Source organism: Sceloporus occidentalis, unplaced genomic scaffold (genome assembly GCF_023333645.1).
Source record: "Sceloporus occidentalis isolate IW3139 unplaced genomic scaffold, rSceOcc1.0.p SCAF_5, whole genome shotgun sequence".
In the NCBI taxonomy this organism is placed as follows: Eukaryota; Metazoa; Chordata; class Lepidosauria; order Squamata; family Phrynosomatidae; genus Sceloporus; species Sceloporus occidentalis.
The window spans coordinates 81,439,189-81,452,058 of NW_028316985.1; the positions used below are offsets into that span (position 1 = coordinate 81,439,189).

General features: G+C 38.6%; 1 protein-coding gene across 3 annotated transcripts in view; it reads left to right on the top strand.

Moving 5' to 3' along the window:
• LAMB4 (laminin subunit beta 4) overlaps window positions 1-10,108 on the top strand; it is a 50,998-nt gene extending 40,890 nt beyond the window's left edge. For 2 of the 3 annotated variants that reach the window (XM_089526861.1, XM_089526862.1), the window contains exons 28-34: window positions 299-502; window positions 1,852-1,996; window positions 3,414-3,621; window positions 5,649-5,787; window positions 6,692-6,868; window positions 8,176-8,329; window positions 9,951-10,108. In XM_089526861.1, the coding sequence (XP_089382987.1) occupies window positions 299-502; window positions 1,852-1,996; window positions 3,414-3,621; window positions 5,649-5,787; window positions 6,692-6,868; window positions 8,176-8,329; window positions 9,951-10,090 (1,167 nt within the window). In that variant the 3' untranslated portion in view covers window positions 10,091-10,108. Of the gene's footprint in view, window positions 1-298; window positions 503-1,851; window positions 1,997-3,413; window positions 3,622-5,648; window positions 5,795-6,677; window positions 6,869-8,175; window positions 8,330-9,950 lie in introns of all 3 variants that reach the window. The other variant, XM_089526863.1, reaches the window with a different exon arrangement.
• Window positions 10,109-12,870: the final 2,762 nt, after the last annotated feature.

Sequence of the window (12,870 nt, forward strand, 5' to 3'; positions counted from 1 at the left end):
TATACATGAGTAAATGTTGCTGTTGGTTGCTGCTTTAATTGCAGGAGTTTACAGAGGGCTTTTTTAAAAAAATAACTAGATAGCATTTCTGTTGTTCCAAACTATTCAGCACAATTCCAAGCACCAGCAGCAATATTTTATTCCCAATCAGGGGATGGTTTGAAAAAACATCCAGGATATACCTTAGCAAAAAGAAAAAGACTGAAGGACTTGTTCTATACTGCTGATTCATACCAGCTTTCTTAGGGCAGAAGGAACACAGACTATGTCTTATACTAATATATATGTTTTGATGCAGATTTGTGGAGCACCAGGAAACTTGGCTTGTGTTGTGTCAGACTGTGGAGGAGCTTTATGTCGAGATAAGCAGAAGGGGAAACATTGTGGTGGTCCAGGCTGTAATGGAGCACTCCCTCTTTCTACAAATGCCATTGGAAAAGCCAGTCAAACAGCGATATTAGTAAATAACCTGACCAAGCAAATACAAGGATCTGAGAATAAGGTATTGTAACTGTGTGGTTCAGGTTAGTTTTGTTGCATATATAGCATTCTTGATGAGTAAAGAGATTACAGTATTTATCTTGTTTGCAGGATGGATCAGTATTGCCCTATTTTACACAAAACAAACTAAGGCTGAAAGAGAGAGAGACTTAGGAGTAGTGAGCACCCAGAAGCAAGATGAAGGATTACTGCATCCAAATCCTTCCTTAGGTCTGGACTTAACTTCCACCACTTAGGAAATATAAGTGAAAGTCAGGGTTTGGCTGAGATGTTCCGATCCAAATCTAAGTTCTTCTTTAGGTATTTACCCAGCAGTCTTAGGAGCTGAAAGCACAGGCCAACAGCCCTGTGTTTTCCCCAGCCTGGCATAATCTTCTTTGTAGGAAATAATTCAATACTCCAGGCTAGGGTCAGCCAGTCTGGATGCTGATCTTGCAGTTCTGGACCATCTCAGTCTCAGAGACCTTTAACATGGTCTAACAAGATGAGCCATTTGCAACGGAGTCTCCTGGAAACTCCACTACGACATCCAATAGAAGGCATGGGTGCCTGCCCCCTCACCTGCTACTGCATTTGCCCCAATTGCAACTATGACTTGGGGGGGGGGGGACTGCCTGGCCATGTGGTTGAAACCAGTGCCCCTTCAGAATGAATGTGACATGGTAGGTAAGGGGGCGCACAGTGTTGGGTCCACAGCACAGCAATGGGCAGGTGTTGCTGCATCGGCCTGGGGGGTGGGAATGGGTCAGAACCATAGACAAGATACCCCAGGGTTGGCCCATGGTATGCAGCTCGTCTGTATAGGCCCCTAGTGTGGCACATTCTTGAGCAGGCAGGTTGTTTAACACAATCCCTTTTTTATTTTCTGTGCTGCTTAGTCTCACTCCTACAGTAATTCTTTTCACATAATCCAACCTCTGCTCATGTTGTTCCTTCCTTATTACATAATAAATGGAGGCCACTGTAGGTGGAATGCAGCAGCCATAATTCCGGGAAGACTACTTATGGAAGCTGTTGGGTTTATAATTATTTTAAATGTTAAACCAGATGCTAGAGTGATTAAAGTTCAGGTTCTAGTTAGGACTAGCCCTAGGGTAAGGAAACTTGTTTGCTTTGGGAAAAACCCAAGTGCTAAAAATCATTTCCTAAGATTTAAATTTGTTCATCTTGTTTTTCCATTTATGGTTTCTGGTTAAAATTTAGGTTCCACATGGGCCTGGAAATCAGAGGGTGCTTTGGGGATGTTGATGGGATTATTATTAGCAACAGTAAATACATTTTAGTATAAGCAATCTGCCAAACCAGTACAAGTTAATTCTAAAAGAATCAGGTCATTATTTAAACCCATAGATTGGAAATATCAGGAGAATGACTGAAGATACCAAGAAGAAAGCCACACAGATACATGGAGATCTGGAGAAAAGTAGAAATCAAATAGAAATGGAAGGAGAAAACACCAAATCCCTCATCAAGAAACTGAAGAATTTTCTTTTAGGTAAATACTCTGGAAATATCTTCTTTTAGGTAAATACTCTGAAAAAATCTTCTTTGATTCTTCCATCCTTAACATAGCTAGATGTTCATAGAATAACGACATTATCATAGTAGGGCTAATGCAGGAGCAATAGCAGTAATGTAAAGAAACAATAGCACTATAATGGTCTGTATTTTCACACTTTTGCATGAAAATGCAAGTAAAAGAGCCCTAGAATTGCTCAATTGCTTTTTGGACATGTCAGCAATTGAATCGATATAACATAGGAATCCAGGCATTTTTAAAGGGCAGGGCTAACCATTAAACTTTAAACTGTTACAAGACCAGCCGGGATTTACAATATGATGTGGGCAGCAGCCAGGGCTATTTAAAATTTAAATGGCTTCACACAGGCCAGATTTAATTGTTCTGTGAAGTTACAAACCTTCTATAGTTAGAGTTTATTATCCAACTGTGGCTCTGGGGACCAGAGGTGACCCAAGACATTTTGCTGCCTGAGGCAGAACTGCAAATAAACCAGCACCAAGGTTCCAGATACCAAAAGCCAGCCAAATTATTTTTGACACATGAAGTGGTAAATCCCACTCTCTTCCCATCACTGGGAGTAAAAATGCAATAATAACAAAGTAAATAGCTGACCATTTGCTGCCTTTTCATGACATCCAAAATCTGCTTTGTGAAGCAGCTGCCTTACTGTACCTCAGAGGTAGGCAAATGCTTTCCCTGGCCATAAACAGCCCCCTAAACTTTTTACCAACTTTCAACCCCTAAATATTCCCTTTTTCTGGTTAATCTCTAGGCTTGGGGAGCATTTTTGGTAGCTAGTGTGCTCCCGTGAGGGTCCTAGAAGCAAAGAGCTCATAGACCTGCCACAGTTGACCACCCCTACTCACTAGTGCTGGGGCTGGTTCTGTTGTGAGTTGTTGAAACTCTCACTGGACAATGCCATACAATATTTCCAGTCTCTTAAACCAACTTCCTTTGTCCCTCTACCTAATCTACCTCTCTTGGCCCACACAAGATGTGCTGCTCAAGAGTGCTGAACAGAATTGCTTTTTGGTTTTTAAAATGTTAATAGCGGTTATTGAAAAGGAGAAAATTTGGATTAGGACTGTGAAGCTACTGAAAGAGTGATATACCCCCAACAGTCTCTCATAAAATTCTTCTCTAAAATTGCAATTTTTTGCATAGGATAAATTTCATACAAGTGTCACACAGATACCTTTTGTTGTTTACTTACATACAATTTTATTACCAGCAGTGACAAAAACATACAAACCCAGAAACATAAATCAGTGCACCGCAAAATGCTAATGAGCATTCTGTGTCTTTGTTGGCTGGCATATCAGCCTCGTGGTAGTTATGCTATGGGCATGAAAGCAGGCAACTCACACAAATTTTCCTTCATTTTTCCAAGAGGAGAGTGCCCCACCAGAAGACATAGAGAAAGTAGCCAATTATGTCCTGGGCATCACCTTGCCAGTGACTCCCTATGAGCTAACAAATGTGCTTCTTAAACTCAAGAACCTTATGACTCACTGTGATGATTCTTCAACCTATGTGAATGACTTAAATAAGCACATGGAAGAGGCGCAGAACCTTCTGGTAAAAGCACAAAAAGCCGAGTAAGTACAATAATCTCTATGTTCTGCTGTAATATCAAAATCGGTGCCCAAGTCATAGAAAATTATGTTTACACTGTAATGTACAATCACATTGTTTTATTTATATATTTATTTACTTACTTACTTATAGGATTTATATCCTGCCTTTGTCCCACAATGGGATTCAAGGAGGGTTACAATAACTGTTGTGTGCTTTCAAGTCATTTCTGACTAAGGTGACCCTATCATAGGGTTTTCTTGGAAGATTTATTTCAGAGGGGCTTACCATTGCCTTTCTCTGAGGCTGAGAGAATGTAACTTGCCCACAGTCACTCAGTGAGTTTACATAGTTAAGCAAGGATTTGAACCCTTGTCTCCAGAGTCTTAGTCCAACATTGAAATAACTATCCCATGCTGGGTCACATATCTACATATTTTCTCCTATCTTTTCCACAAGGGTGAATTTTTTACGTGAGTCGTCTCAATGTTCTAAAGGTGTTCTCTGATAATGACATTCTTGCCTGTCATCTTTTTCCCCTCTATCTAAGTTTTTACTATATGCTTCATGGAAAAAAGACCCAAATTTAGGATCTTGTCTAGTTCTTTCATAGCTGCCCTTCCTAATCCTAGTTCTATTCTTCTCCTGATTTCTTGACTGCAGTGTCTGTTCTGGCCAAGGATTGATCCAAGATATGGAAGCCTATTCCAATTTCTTCATCATCTATATTGAATTTGTGAATTTCCTCCATTGTCATTATTTTAGTTTTCTTAATGTTCAACATTAAACCTGGCTTTACACTTTCTTCTTTGATTTTCCTTAGTAGTTGTTCCAAAACTTTATTTTCTGCTTGTATTCTGGTGTCATCTGCTTAAACTATTAATATTCCTTCCTCCAATCTTTACTCCTCCTTCCTCTGAATCTAAGCCTGCTTTTTGTGTGATATTTTCTGTGTATGTTGAACAAATAGGGTGATAAGATGCATCCTTGTCTAATTGCCTTTCCAGTTGGGAACCATTCTGTTTCTTTATATTCTATTCTAACTGTAGCCCCTTGACCTGTATACAGATTGTGCATCAGGATAATCAAATGCATTGGCATACCCAGCTCTCTAAGACCAATCCATAGTTTTTATGATCTGTTCAGTCAAAGGCTTTGCTAGCTCTGGAGACCAGGGTTCGATTCCCAGCTTGGCCATGAAACCCACTGACTGCGGGCAAGTCACATACTTTAAACTTCAGGAGAAGAAAATGGCAAATCTCCTCTGAGCAAATCTTGCCAAGAAAACCCATGATAGCTTCACCTTAGGGTTGCCATAAGTTGGAAATGTTTTGAAGGCACACAACAACAACATAAAGCATATGCTGATCTTCTGGAATTCCCTGGTGTGCTCCATTATCAATCGTATCTTTGAGATTTGATCCCTAGTGTTTCTTCCCTTCCTGAATCCAGCCTGCACCTCTGGAATTTCTCTCCATATATGGCAGAATTTTGAGCATGGCCTTGCTTGTGTGCAAAATCAATGCCATAGTCCTATAGTTCCTGGACTCTTATGTGTCCCCCTTATTGAGAATAGGAATGTATATTGACCAATGTGAAGTCAAAGGCTTTCATGGCCGGCATCCATAGTTTTTTTGTGGGTTTTTTGGACTATGTGGCCATGTTCTATGTGGCAAAACGTCAGGAATAAACTCTTCTAGAACATGGCCACATAGCTCGAAAAACCCACAAAAAACTATATATACTGACCATTTCTAATCTGTCATAAGCAGAAACAAACCTGGGAGGTTAATTTTTCCATAAAATCTGTAGGTGGCTCCATCGTCCTTTCTTCTGTAGAGCTATGAACTGTTTAGAAACTGCACACACCAATAGAAAATCTTTCTGCCTGTTTTTGGAGGAAGGATGAAGGGAAGGAGAAGAAGGGAAGGGGAGAAAGCCAAAAAAAGAAAGAAATGAGATGGACAATAGTGTGATTTGGAGAATGCATTTCTAAATCAAATGGCATTTAAGATGATCATAATTATGGATATATTTTTTGTACACTTAGGAATGTAACAAAAGCTCTTCTAACACCTGATGAATTGATAAGGAACTTAGAAGAAATTGAAAATATTCAAGGGCAAACTAAAGATGACTTAACAAAATTAAATGGAAAAATAGCAGAAACTAAGACAAAAATCTCAGAGGTACCCTCACATTTTTGCAATTAATCTGAGGCATTTTGGAAATCTACATTTGCGCAAAAAAAAATATTTGATACATATTTATTATCTCCTATTCCTGTTCTTAGTTCAGTTGGCTTAAACTAAACATCAAATTTAGTTAAACTAAATATGAAATAATCCAGCTTTTAAAAAATGTTCTTATATCAACATTAGAAAACAGCAGATCACTTCTGGTTCACTGTACTATAACTTTTCAGACATTATACTACGAAAAAGTGATACAAATATGAGGTTCTCAAAAAATGTTTAAGATATCAGCCCTTATCACAATAATTGATCCACAGTTTTGAGTTTCAGTGGAGCAGTAAGTAAACCAGATACCTACTTTTATACAAAAACATGCCCATTTTTTATTTTGTATTATTAATCTTCAGTACAATAGAATCTGCAGAAACTCCTTCTTTGATGCTACTATTGAAGATACTGTATAGGAGTTCCATCCTATATTTCATCTGGCAGCATTGTCTGGAATGCATTCATATAAGGAATCTTTTAACTTTAGCAGTAATGCTTATTTGTCCCAGTAACTCTTGGAAATTTTGTTGAGTACACATGGATCAAAAACATACAGAATGAACACTTTGGGGGAATAACCTGTTTGCAAGAGGCCTAAATTATAAATTATATAAATTATATATTGATACATAATTTTAAATTAGCTGTAAAAATAGGATAATAAATGATTAATCAGAACTGTTCTTGCCAAACTGGGACACTAAATACTGGAGTTGCATTTAGGCCTGAGATTCTACCCTGCACTTGGTCTTGTTTCATCAAGATTTCAGTAATAATTTACAAACAAGATGATGATGATGATGATGATGATGATGATGATGATGATGATGATGATGATTTTGCTTTGCAGACTGGGAACCAAACAAAAAGAACTGATGCTGAATTACAAAACTTTTCAGAAAAACAATCCGAGCTGGAAGATGAAATTATCTCCCTACAGACCAAAATGCAGATGAATAGGAAACAAGTAGCAAATGCAGGATCAGAAGCAGAAAAAGCACTAGATCAAGCTATGGCAACTGATAAGGTAATGCATCTCTGCCACATGAGTGAGCAGAAGGTATGATTAAATCTAAATAAAAGTATGATGATTAATATGCATTTAATTACTCTTGTTAGACTCCAGTTCATAAAAAAGTTAATTGCAGGTAAGTCTTTAATCATATGCACATTTACCTAAAAGTAACTCAGTGGGATCTCTAGCACTGTAAGTCTTCCTAGTGAAATTAAGATAGTTAGTTGGTAGATTTAAAGTACTATAGGCTGCCTTAAAAGCTCTCAAGGCAGCTCAGCATGATAATAGAATGTAAGAAACCAACTAAAAACCACAGAACATACAACTCACTTGTTGGTCAAAGCTCCACTGGCTGCTGCCCCCTTTATGGGATCAATTCAAAGTGCTTGTTCTGCCCTGCAAAGCCCTATACAGTTTGGGCCCAGGCTGTCTGAAAGACCATATCTCTACAGACTTCATCTTATTGATGGAGCCCAATGTTCTGGAAGGCCTTTATAAATTTACTGGCATGATTTTTAATGACATGCTGTTTTCCCAATTTTTATCCTTTGTATTGTAATGGATTCATTTTAAATAGTTTGAATTTTTTCAGGTGTGTCACAGGTGGTGGCTGGGGTTGCGGACCACAAGTTGCACCGGGTGACACCTCAGAAGGGGTGAAGACCCATCTGGGGCAGTCATTCACTGTCTATCCCAAGAACACCCTCAACCACCACACCCTGCCAGCCAGGGTGCCTTTTCCATCTGCCCACTTTGGCCCCTGGTGGGGGTGAGGTGCTACTTCCACTCAACATCCCTTTCCAGGTCTTGCAGGGCTGGAGGTGCTGGAGGCAGCAGAAGGAAAAGAGTTTGTGGCCACTCCTGTCCTGCATTTTGCAGCAACTGAAGTAACTGGGGACAAGGGAGGAATGTGGGGAGAGGAGAGAGAAACTGGGACATTTTAAAGTGGGAGTCTTCCTGCTGGACTGAGAGCTTTGAACAACACCCAACATTTTTTACTTTGCAGCAATCCTTACCATGCAGCCATAAGAAGAATGCATTGATTATTATACAACCAAACTGGGAATTTTATCTGCTGGGAGGATGGAGTGGACTTCATGTGATTCCAGCAACTTTTTTGTGTAGATATACTTAAAACAAGCCGCACCCCTACCAGAAGAAAGTTAATTAATTTATTTCAATTTATTTCAATTTCTGGGAGCCTTAATCTGTATATTCTTTTAGTTAGGAATACGATGAACAAACCAAATAATTAAATAAAATTATGAGAATCTCATCCCTTTGGAAAATATTGTCACATACATTATTTGTTGTTGCAGGATTTTGCTAATCTTAAAAAAGAATATGTCAGCTTGCAAGAAAAATTCAAGACTAAAGGCCTTCCTTTGGCAACTTTAGAGAAAATTAATCAGTTGAAAAGAGAGGCAGAGGAATTGGCTAAAGAAACTGAAGAGAAGATGAAAAGAATAGCAGGTAAGCATCTTACCCAGAATAATAAGAAAATATCTTGTATCATATTAATATTGTTCAATCATAATATTACCCTGGTTTAGGGCTCTAGGCAGAGATTTTTAAAATATATTTCAACTTGCGGGTGTGGTGGGAGTGTTGGAATGGGACTGTAGAAGAAGAAGGAATCCGCTGCTGCCAACAAAGTTTTGTTTGTCTCTCATCCCACCCTCTGTCCACTGCTTTCCCTTAAAACAACAGCCCTCCACCTTCAGTCTTTGAAGGGTTTAAGATTTCAACTCCCAGAATTCCAGACACCTTGCCCAATGATAAGGGATTCTAGGACCTGAACTTTAAAACATCTAAAGGATCAAAATTTGAGAATCATTGTCTCAAAAAATGTTTGAATGGGAAAATAGAAAGAAGCCACAATAAACTACCAGAAGGAGTGTGACATGGTGTGGGACAGATTAGCACAAATGTCTGCTTTAGGTGGGCTCAGAGACCAGATTATGAAATGCTCAGCTGGGAGAAGAAAGGATGGTATTCCCCTCCCCACCCGCAATTTTAGGTTTTTGTTTTTTTTACTGGCTGTACCAGCCAGCACAGTGTACAGTAGTTGTTTGCGCACCGGACCACAGCTCTGGAGATCAGGGTTCAAGTCCTGGCTCAGCCATGGAAACACACTGGGTGACCCTGGGCAAGTCACACACACTCAGCCCCAGCAAATCCCATGATACAGTTGCCTTAGAGTCGCTGTAAGTCGGAAACTATTTAAAGGCACACAACCAGGGACGTAGCCAGGATTTTGGGAAGGGGGGGGTCCAGACTAAGTACCACCATTATAATGGGGCTTGGGTGCAGTGGCATGGCAGCACACACCATTCATTTTATCTAACGGAAGGGGGGGTCCGGACCCCAAGAACCCCCCCTTGGCTACGTCCCTGCAACAACTGTTGCTGTAGGCTATATTTCACAGAAAGAAACTGGTAAGACCATCTCTGAGTATTTCTTGTCAAAGAAAACCCTATGAAATTTAGGGGCTGAGCATAAATCCATGGGCAACTTAAAGGCAGAAAGCAAGCAATTAGGCAACTGCTTTGTCCCAAATAAATATACTATTTCCTTTATTTTTTTCTGTAAACTGCTATTTTCTGCTAGTAGTATGGTGTCATCTGCAAATCTTAAACTGTTGGTGTTCCTTCCTTCCAATTTTCATGGCTCCTTCCTCCAAATCTAAACCTGCTTAGGAAAGAAGTAAGTGTGCTTAGGCAGGTTTACAGTTGAACATTAGGAAAATAAAAACCATGACCACAAATGATTTACATAATTTTAAAGTAGATGATGAAGACATTGAAATAGTTAAAGATTTTCCATACCTTTTCTAAGTCATTAATTTGAATGGAGACTGCAGGCGGGAAATCAGAAGAAGGCTAAAACTTGGAAGGGCAGCTATGAAGGAACTAGACAAGATCCTGAAGGGTAAAGATATATAACTGAATACTAACGTTAGTATTCAAAAGTAACTGTCCAAGCTCTAGGTGAGATTTTCCCCAGTGCCAAAGGCTGATTTTGCATATAACTGAGTCAGTCAGTAGGATTTTATTTCACTTATGGGATTTACCACATTATCTTTTTATTTCAGGTTTAGAAAAGAAGGTACAAGATCTGAACCTGATTAAACAAACTAAGGCTGATCAACTGAAACAACTGGAAGATCAAGTGATAGCCATTAAAAATGAGATTACCGAGCAGTCAAACAAATATGCTACTTGCAAAAGTTAAGAACCTGAAATGACCGGAGATGAAGAATGAACTTTCTGTAGCTGTTTTGTAACTATGAGCATTTAATAGATTGTATTGTTATCATAACACTGAAGTGGAGTTGTATGCTTATTGCAAACAAAGGAAGGAATGCCTTTCTTACAAGGAAACATGCCTAGGTTTTGCCACACAAGTAAACAAGAGCATCAATCAGGCAACATAAGAGTTAGCTTGATCAAACCAAGGAGTCCATCTGTCTTAGTATTCTGACACTCAGTAAGCTGTCCTTTATGAACTTTGTTGTCAGGGCTAGTCCGACTCTTAAGCAGAGTCTTGTGTATGTTGGAAGGCAAAGCTGTGGGTGGAAAACACCCTGCCCTGTGCTCCCCAAAATAATTTGCTTGCTAGCATTGAACTACCAGGACAGGCTTCATTACAGATTGGGTCAAAAATTAGTGGCCTCTCTCAACTCACGTTGACTTTTACCATGTAAACTGAAGGGGAAAACTTGTACTTTGATTGGGGAGCTCAAAATCTCTCAGTTCTGTGGCATATAGTTCCAAATGGGTTCTTTTAAACACCCTTCTGAAACTTTGGAGCAGAGAGCCACCTGAAACCTTGGAGCAGTGGCAAATAAAGTTATCAGTGCCCTTTTCCTGCAATTTTTCTGCTCAAAATGGTGTTTGACAAGGTTGCATTTTGCTTAGCCAAGGGTTTGATTGTGCTTATTTTCATTAAAACGTTTAGATTGCTTTTAATAAAGCTGGAGGTGGGTTTAGGAGTGAAGGGAAATGGGATCGTGCGAGCTGACCCTTCCTTGCTCAATTTCCATTTCAACTAAGAAAAGCTTCCAAAATATAATCTTTTTTAAAGGGGCCACAAATTACCTGTTCTCAGAAAAGGGGAAAATATTTCCTGCAGTATACATACTTACACCTTACCAATACCAATACAATCCTTTTGTTGGTGTCACAAGGACTGAGATGAACTGTGGTTCTTGGTACTCATTCAGTATCCATGGTAAAGGTGAATCATGTCTGGGTCAGAGAAGGTGGTACTCCTGCATCCTGGGAATTTATTATTTTACATGTTTACATAGGGCTTCTTTTCACTACTGCTTTCTGGAGTATTGAATGCATGGTGGTAGATGAAACAATAATAAGAAACTTATTTTTGTTGATGTTTATTCATGCTTTGTAGGCACTAGAATAATATGATGTTGTGCTGCTGCTCATCATTACTTGCAAATTAAACAAAAACTCATTAGTGATACCTTTATTGGCCAACCAAAATGCACAATATACTTGTTGCAAGCTTTTGAAGCTCCATGAGCTTTGAAAGCTTGCAACAAGTATATTGTGCATTTCGTTTGGCCAATAAAGGTATCACTGATGGATTTTTGTTTGTATTTGTTAAATGACCAACACAGCTACCCCAACATGTTGTGGTTTTTTTTTGCAAACTAAAGATCAGGATAACTTCATACACACTAGATGGCAGCATGTTGCTACTTCAAAATTCATTCCACTTCTGTAGTACCCACAAACAGATTGTTGCGGTAGTGTTCGTTCAAGTCATTTCTGACTTAGGGCAAACCTGTCACAGGGATTTCTTGGCAAGATTTGTTTAGAGGGGATTTGCCTTTCCCTTCCTCTGAAGATGAGAGTATGTGACTTGTCCAAAGTCACTCAGTGGGTTTTCATGGCTGATTGGGGATTCAAACCAGAGTCAGACCAACACTCAAACCACTACACCACACTGAAACTCATGCCAGCATGCACAAACTAAAAATATAAGACCTTCATCCAGTTCTTCTGTGAAGGAAGTCACAAATAAGCCTCTGTCTAGTGACTTATACTAGTGGCAGTGTCAGATTCACAGAAGTCCCTTTTTTGGCAAAGGTATTATTATGGCAGCACAGGGAGACACTCCAGAAAGAGAGAAACTTTCCAGCTCTTCTTTCACCAGTAGAGTTATACTGTCCAATAGAATCTTCTCCCTAACAGTATTTCTGCAAAAGGAAGCTAATTTTGTTTCCTATAGCTAAACCAGAACCAGAATAAAATAACATAAAATATAAAATACAAAATAAAATAAATAAACAAAATAAAATATAAATATAAAATAAAAGCTAAAATAAAATAATAAATAAATAGAAGATAAAATATAATATACAATGGAAAATAAATTACCAGTAATAAATGATGCACTATAACATATAAAAATAAAAATAATTTTAAAATGAAATCAAATGCAAAATATAAAATATAAAAAAAATAAAAAGAAAAACACAAAACTGAAGCAAATATATAATATATAATATATAAGAAAAGAAAAGAAAATATTTAAAAATGGGAGTGAGATCTTATTAGTGTCCCGTTTTTGCAATAGGTCTCATTAGATCAGAGAGAAAGCGGCATCCCTTGCAGTGGTGCTTAAGAATATTTGAAATGCTAATTTCAGGAATGCTATTGAAACTACAGGTGTGCTACTTCTAAAATGATATTAACATCAGGCCAGAAAGTGTAGGTTTTCTGTTTCATCTCAACTCAAAATAATTTATGCCACTGAATAGTTGGAATTTCCTGTAAGTAAGATGGGAAAGCCGCACGCTGTCCTGGCTCTTGTTCTGACTTGGCTTTTAATTTGAAATCATTACCATGGCTCTAGACTTGTTGAGAAATGATGAGTTGCCCCACTGATGGTGATCCCTTCCAGCAAACAGATTTTGTTCTTAGATTATTGGGCTGCCAGATGTAGAACTGAGTGAGTTATAAATGTTTCCTTCCTCCTACAAGCTA